Here is an 8094-nt window from a genome sequence, read left to right on the forward strand (position 1 = left end):
TGCCTTTTATTTATTTTTATTAAAATGAGTAAAAGAAGTTCCCTCTTTCTAAAAGAATTACTGATGTAAATGCTAGGGCGAATAAAGTTCTTATGTATTAAATGAGCAATTCTCAAAGCTGAGAAAAGATCACAGTACACACCAAGGGTGGCAGTACAGATAATCATTGTCAGTGTCATTTTTCACAACATGGACAGCATAAGTTAAACACTTGCAAAGCACAAAGTTGCATTAGTACCACCAAAGCCAAATGAATTTGTGAGTGCTATACGCCGTTTTTCAGTTTTCCACTCCTGAGCTGTTAATGGAACATAATTGAGATCAAACTCTGCCTCTGTTTTCTCTAAGTTTAGAGTAGGTGGCAAAATTCCATGGTAACAGGACAGTGCAGTAAAAGCTGCTTCAATAGCTCCTGCAGCCCCCAAGAGATGTCCCGTTGCTCCTTTTGTTGAAGAAACTGCAATATTACGTGAGTGATCTTTAAAAAGTCTCTTGATCGCTTGATTCTCAGCAGCATCTCCTAAAGGTGTAGAAGTTGCATGTGCATTGATATATGTTATGTCTTCAGGTTTGATCCCAGAATCTTTTATTGCTGCAGACATACACCTAAGGAAAAAAAGAAGACAAAATGCTGAATTTCCCATTATATTTTTGTCATTAACACACATGTACAGACCAAAAGCAAAAGTACAGGACATTTTAAAATGTTTATCAAATGTGAAAATCTGCATGACATACTTTCCCAGAGATGAAAATGACAAGAGATGGATTCATCTAACTAAACATGTTAGCATCCACATTTAGCCACCTGAGAAAGACAGTAGTGGTGAGGCCACTATAAAATCAGACTTGCTGCTAAAAATTCCACAACTGGGAAAAACACAAAGAAAGAAAGAAGATAACAAACAATCTCTACAGACTTCAAAGACCCTTTTAAATGCAAAATTTGAAAACATTTGAGAGAGAAATAACTACCTGAAATCATTACAAAAATGTAGGTTCCCTACCCTGAAGTTTCTCTTGTGTAGCAACGCATTAATGTAACATTCAGTACAATGGTCCAAGAAATCCCCTTCCCATTGTAAGTGAAAAGAAGATTCCCTAGTTTTTACATTTTATTTTGCCTTCACATTTACAGTATTAGGGAATTAGGAAAAAAAAAATTTGCTCTATCAAACAAAAATATTGGGAAATTAAAGGAAAATTCTGCAGTCATCCTCCTCATGAGCTTCTTTTGCATGCTTCCCAGAGGCTAGAAGAGGTCAAGGAGACAGCACAAATTCCTATATATAAAATGAAATTTACTGAAAGTCACACTCTTTTACCCTGGCAGAGTATGTTCTGTTCCAGCCCTTGATGACCTGTGGACTGTGACTGCCTCTATAAAACACGCTTTTTTATGAAAACCACAGAAGGATCGATACAGCTTCAAACTGTAATTTTCTCACAAATTTCCCACAGAAAGGAAATGAATCACACATCTCTCCTTGCATACACAGCTTAATGAAGTATCTCTGAGCAAAAGACCACTGACTCTTTTGAAATTTATGAAAAATAAGTAAATAAAAGGAAGCTCAAAAAAAAAAAAAAAGATAGCCCAGGCTCCTGGACAAATTTAAATGTCTCCAGTACAGCCTTCTACCCTCAGAAGCATCCAGCTTAGCTTAAGCTGGAGGCCACTGATGCTCACTGTCACTAGACAGTGAGCCAACATTCAGGCAAAAAAGATTCCTGATCAACAATGAGGTAAACAGATACATTAATTTAGTTAAGTATGTCAGCTGCAAGCAACATATTTACTTAAGGAGATAACAGATTAATTATGTAGAACACACTTTATATCCACACTTCTGAGTCTGGCTTTGCCTCTCCTTTCCTGCAGGTTTATTCCGACATATGTATTAGTCTCCAACTGAAGCAGTTATTAGAAGATGACAAAAAATATATTCCCCTGAAATTTTTTGACGTGGCAAATAAATAAAATTCCTACAGAAAAGTAAGAGAAGCTTATACATTTCAGATTTATTCCATACACCACTGCAGTAACGAAATATTGGTTTGAAGACTATATTAAAATGTATTATCTCATCTCAAGGGTGGAAAGGCTCAACATTTTGGAGATACCAAGATTAACTTTCAACTACTTCCCACTGTGAATTTAATTTACGTGCTACTGCAATCCTAAAATATACAAAAATTCCATTACAATATATTGCCATATCACCTCAAGGGTAAACAAGTCTGAAAATCTGAGATAAGACACTCCTGATTACTCAACTCACACCTAAGTCTGCAGAACAATTAAATATGGATCGAATGGCATAGAGGGAAACCTGGTATAATACACTTCTTGAAAAATCTGTTAACCCAATAAAGACGCAAACACAGCTTTACAATACCATGCAGAAGTTTGATATATTTGAGTGGTGATATATTGAATTTTGTTATTAAATATTCACATACACTCAGAATAATGCAAACTAAAGCTTTACTAAAGATTCCAGTGTCAGCAATAGTATTCAGCCGACATAAAGGTCACGAACTTACACACGTAATTTAACTGACAATTTCATTAGGTCAATGATAAAGATTAGATTAATATCATCTACTTGTGCACTGATTTTGATGAGATTAACAATGATAAAGCTTTACCATCTCACTAAACAGTGCTAAAGTGTATTTCTGCTATGCCCTTCCACCAACACTCTTGGCTGCATCAGAACGAAGTATTTAAACACGATTGTAGCACTGGCATATGATCTAAATACTTTCCCTATGAAGAGCTGAAGTCTTTTGTAAATGAGAATAGCCACAATTAATGCTAATTACATGTATCGTAATTATTCTAACAAACTAGATCCTCCAAGTGCTCTACAGCTTTCATCACTTGGGATTTCTTTAGGAATGCTATTCCCCTTTCAGACCACAGCAAATGACATGACCTGCTTTTGCAGTGGGGTGTCTCTTCTCTAAGGACAAAGGGTGAAGGAGAACCTGAAAAGGTTCTGTCACATCACAAAAATCTTAAAAAAGAGGTTTCCATTGAGACTTATTTGTGTTAACGGCTGTAGGCATCAAATGCAAAATATTCTCACATAGAGAAAGTTTCGTAACTCTATGCAAAAAGGCTGATTCTAGCAAGAACTGGCCTTCACCTTGTTACTGAAAAAAGAAAATTGGGGCAAAACCTTACCAGAAGCTCTTTCATTTTTCAGATTAAGCTTTCAGGCTTTTGGAATATTAATTCAAGATTGAACTACATTTCTCTAGGAAAAGCATACAGCAACAGGAACAAATGTACCCACTATAATTAACATATGAAGTAGCCATCACAATCAAAATATAGTTCTTACCTGAATGCACCATCTCCCTCTGGATTAGGTGCTGTTATGTGGCAAGCATCACCAGACAGTCCATAACCTAAAACTTCTGCATAGATCCTAGCACCTCTTTGTACAGCATGTCCATACTCTTCCAAGACCAGCACAGCAGCACCCTCTCCCATTACAAACCCTTCTCTCTGCGAATCGAACGGTCGACATGCCATTTTAGGGCTTGAGTTAAAACTCGTGCTGAGGGCCCGAGCTCTTGCAAATCCAGCCAAGGACAAAGGACTAATGCAAGCCTCAGTCCCTCCAGCCAACATGACATCAGCATCACCAGTGGCAATAAATCTAAAGGAGTCTCCAACAGCATGTGCGCCTGTGGTACAAGCAGTTGACACAGCATGATTCGGCCCTTTCAGTTGGTATTTAATGCTGATATGGCCTGCTGCCATATTGACTAAAATCTTTGGGACAAAGAACGGGCTGACCTTGTTATAACCCTTTGCTTTAAATAAAGCGGCTGTATCAGAAATCTCTTCCAGCGGAACCATTCCCATCCCAATTGCCACACCGGCACTTAAGCGATCCTGTTCAGACTGGGGAGACCAGCCGGAGTCCTTCATTGCTAGCTCTGCTGCACCGATGGCCATCACAGTGGCAGAACTCATGGATTTGATCTCTGACTTTGAGACAAAGCTTTCTTCACTGAACTGACCCTCCTCGTTTCCCCTTGGCACGCAAGCAGCCACTTTACATGGGACGCCTGCATATTCTTCCCCATCTAGAGATGCAATCCCACTGTCTCCTTGGAGAAGGCGCTTCCACACAAACTGAGTCCCCACACCAAGAGGGGACACTAAGCCAATACCTGTAACAACTACTTTCCTTCGACATGCAGGCAGTGACTTGCTGAAAGCTCTTCCGTGGTTTCGTAAATGCAGATTTAAATTCAGACTCCGGAGATGAAGATTTGCAATCTTTAATAGATCCTGCGAGCACTGTGAGAACATGGTGGAAATCAATCACTTCAAGCACATTCCTGTAACTGGGTGAAAAAAAAGACACAAACAGAACAATAAAGCAGCCAACGTGAAAAACATTCCAAGTACGTTAAATTAATAACCTGCTTTTTACATGAAAGCCTTTTTTCAACCCTGTAGAAAGGGATGCAGTTTCCATGTCTGTAATCAGGAGTAGTATGTGTTATGGCAGACAGAGCATAGAAACACACTCACTTTGTGAATGCCTCTAATGGGCTCTTCTAGCTTAAGCTGCTAATGAATATGACTTTGCACCACTGTAGACTGCGAGGCATTCTCTGGTTTTGCTGCAAAACTCCCCCAAGGGCTTTAACCACCAGCTGGCTGCAGATATCAACAATGAGCATCAACAGCTTCATTCTTCTAAGGGAGAAAGTGTGTTCACCTGAAAGCCTATGTCCTACCATTATCATGTTAAGGATGTCATCATCTCAACCTTTCTGTCAGGCAGAATGGTCTAGAAAATTCAGAACAGAGGGAGTCAAGAAACTCTTCCTGGTTCTGCCACCAAGGTAATTACACACCTTGGAGAAGACTGCTCATCTTTCTACCTCCACCTACCCTTTATTAGCCTTGGGGTATTTAGACTGTCAGGGGAGAGCACCTCAAGTGTGTTTGAGCAAGATGCACCACAACAGCACCTTCAAAGACTTGTAAAATGAACAAAAAAGCATTTCAGAGTGCAATCATTTCACACTTATGGGTAGACCATCACTTATTGTGACGTTTAATTTTGTAATCTAACAGAAATAACCATAAAAATAAATTATGTACTAAACAATCTTCCGACAGAAAACGCTTTTCCCAACAAAGCGTCATAACACTTAACACCGCATCCTCAGATCTGGCTACAAACACACAGCTTTCCCAGCTCCCTTGAAGGGAACGCTGCCAGACCCCACACATAGCGAGACGTGTCAAGCGACGGCGGAAGGCCGCTGCCGAGCACGCGTACTTCAGGCGGGAGGAGAGGACCACGCCAAGCAGCAAGGCTGCGGCGCCGGGCCGCAGCCCCTCCCTCGCACCTCGCCTCGGCCACCGGCAGGTCAGGAGCCGGTCTGACCGCAGGCAGCCGGCACGCCGGAGCAGGGCAGGGGCAGCGACGTCGACACCGGCCATACAGGCTTCGACAGCTCGCCTGCTTTTCACCTCACTAAAAGGGCACTGTGGCATCGCCAGGTCTTCGGTAAAATATGGGGAGCTCTACGGGGACCGAGAGCGGCCGGCAGGCTAAGGCACTCCTGCTAAAACACACAGACCTGCTCTTTCCTGTGGCAGCGCACGTACGCAGCAGAGTTATTAAAAAATAAAAAGCTAAAAATAGCGCTTACTAATGCACACTTTTTTTTTTAAAGGAGCCTGCTTTAAATCCTGATCCACATCAGTCATTTTACTTGGTTCGAGCCAGTTAGCCTGCATTTTATAAGAGCGGAGAATTAAATGCAGGTCTTTAAAGCAGCGCGTGCCTAACATCACATACAGCTTGTAATCAAATGCAGTTAACCGGGTTAAGGTAATTAGGAGGGAGGCCCAGTCCGACCCAAGCAACGCTACCTCACCTACTGCACGCCCTGAAGAGAAAAGCGAAAGGGGGACGTAATTTCTCCTGGGGAACACGAGCTTGTTGGACGTCAGCGGGTGTTTAAAGGGCATTTGCTACTTTTAATGTTTAAACCAGGAGTTAAAACCGCAGAGAAGAGCCCCGATGCCACGGGACTCCCCCGCCTCCCCCCGCCGCGGCCCTCAGCGCTACCTCCGCCGGCTGCGCTCCCCCCCTCTCCGCGGTGGTTGGCTCCGCCTCCCTCTCTCGTTCCGACGGCGCGGGACCGCACCACCCGGGACAGACGGGGCGGGGGGGGCGAGCAGACGACGGCTTTGTAGCCGATCCCCGATGTCACGATTGGTGAGAAGCGGCGTGAGCGAATCGGTAACTCGGCGGTGGACTGCGCGGGCCGGCGGCCGCTCCCGCGCCCGGCGCTGTGGGGAGGAGGCGGCGGCCCGGCCTGGTCCCGGCGTGCGGCCGCGTAGTAGCACTGAGGCTTGGGAAAGGCAAGGAAGTCTCTTCCTTCCCCAAACCACGCGTTTAAAACTCGCAAAGGAAGAGTAAAAAAACGTAAAAACCCCCACACAAACCCCCGGTCTCGGTGGAATGATACGCAAGAGGGTTGCGCTACGGTCCCGAGGGAAACCTTGTCGTTTCCCACCGGTTTCCTTAATGCCGCGTGTGTACTGCACCGAGCAGGCAGGACATGTCGAAACTCCTGCGGTAGACAGTGCGTCATCATGTAGTTCAAGGCCGTCACGCATAGATGCAGGAGGACCTTCAGCACCTTACAGTCTCTTCAGGCCCATTTTATATTCCACCGTAACTAATCCCTCGGCACAGTTCTGCCTGCGCTGTGGTCCCGTGCTCCAGTCCCAGTCCCCGTCTGATCCCCGTTCTGCCATCGGCACACCTCAGGTCGCCGTCCTTTACCAGCTCCCAACTTTGCCATCGCGTTCCTGGATGAAGTGCCCCTCTACACAGAGGCTGAAATGCTGGTAGGGAAGACGGACGTAAACAAGAAGTTGATCACTGACTTTACAGGAGCGTCTTGAAAATGCGTGCCGCAAATATGCCAACAGCACCGATACACAAAAGTAAACTTTGTTGTTAGTGCTTCCAGATGCAGAAACTGTAGAGCATGATCTGAACTGAGACCAAGGTGCTAGCTATGCCTGAGGTGACACATAGGAACAATTAAGTTTTTACTCAAGAAAGACAGTGGCACCATACTTCACATACACGAAGTCCGGGAGTTATGGCAGAGCATAAAATGTGTGCCAAAGTCTCATTAACAAAGACTTGAAGCACCTACTGCAGGAAAACGAAAAAAAAAATACAGATGCCAAAAAGGAGGGAAATGCAACATTTAATAAAGAAAAAATAAACATTTGTGTAATTTTTTTTATTTAATTTCCCTTTAGAAATAGTGTTCCTTGGACATTTAAGGTGTTAGTAATTTGCTAGAAGTTGGCACTTCATTTTCTAATTTTTTCACACCGCTTTGCTACGAGCACTTCCAAAGCATTATTTACAAATACTATACTTACACGCATTATGTACTTATGTTACACACATAGCAACATAGTTAATCTTTAAATTTGAGAGCGCAGCCAACATTAACAGTCACAGGCCTATGTGAAAGGCATGGAAAGAAAGTTAAAAACTGAAGCAGCAGCCAAGGAACATGGCGGCATCTTAAATTAAAATTTTATTGCTTCGGTACCAATTCCACGATTTTGAGGGCTGAATTACTGACTTTTGAACTATGCTAGTAGGAATAATAACCGTGATCTCAGCAAAAGTGAATGACCATGGGTTAAATCTCAGCTTTTGTAAGGGAGAGGTACCATCTTAAAAAAATCATAGAAGCTGAGCAGAGTGAGCTGTCGGAAGCAGACAGGAGAGCTGGAGCATAATGTCAACTAATGATCCTGATTAAAGACCTTTTTTACTTGGAACTTTTTAAATCTTGCATTCTTAGGAAAGGAAAGCCCCACAGACCTTTTTGTCCCAGATTCTCCACGGCAGTTCTTTCACCGATAGCACACACCAGACGTCTAGAAAAGGCAGCGACAGAAGCGAGGGGCTGCTCCCCTCCTTCGGAGGGGCGCGGGCGGCGGGGCGGGGCGGGGCGGGGCGCGGGCGGCGGGGCGGGGCGCGGGCGGCGGGGCGGGGCGCGGGC

The 8094-nt window shown here is 43.8% G+C and overlaps 1 protein-coding gene across 7 annotated transcripts; it reads right to left on the reverse strand.

The window, feature by feature from the left end:
* OXSM (3-oxoacyl-ACP synthase, mitochondrial) lies at window positions 1-8046 on the reverse strand. 7 transcript variants are annotated; one of them, XM_087770968.1, is made up of 4 exons: window positions 7914-8046; window positions 6500-6904; window positions 3354-4371; window positions 1-606 (listed from the first exon to the last, which is right to left on the reverse strand). In XM_087770968.1, exons 3-4 carry the CDS (start codon window positions 4334-4336, stop codon window positions 204-206), a joined length of 1386 nt encoding a protein of 461 aa, XP_087627094.1. In that variant the 5' UTR covers window positions 4337-4371; window positions 6500-6904; window positions 7914-8046; the 3' UTR covers window positions 1-203. The 7 variants fall into 7 exon arrangements, with proteins under 7 accessions (XP_087627094.1, XP_087627075.1, XP_087627087.1 ...); XM_087770949.1 differs by having other exon boundaries at window positions 6120-6904; XM_087770961.1 differs by having other exon boundaries at window positions 6120-7084; window positions 7914-8024.
* Window positions 8047-8094: the final 48 nt, after the last annotated feature.

Source organism: Nipponia nippon, unplaced genomic scaffold, assembly GCF_047370975.1.
Source record: "Nipponia nippon isolate SJK-2023a ecotype South Korea unplaced genomic scaffold, ASM4737097v1 scaffold_1, whole genome shotgun sequence".
Lineage (NCBI taxonomy): Eukaryota > Metazoa > Chordata > Aves > Pelecaniformes > Threskiornithidae > Nipponia > Nipponia nippon.

Bases quoted from the DNA above. Each gene is read 5' to 3' on its own strand.
- OXSM (XM_087770968.1), bottom strand. From the start codon at position 4,336: ATGTTCTCACAGTGCTCGCAGGATCTATTAAAGATTGCAAATCTTCAT. The intron at 607-3,353 runs GTAAGAACTATA...TTTTTTCCTTAG, and splicing joins GAGGGAGATGGTGCATTCAG to GTGTATGTCTGCAGCAATAA.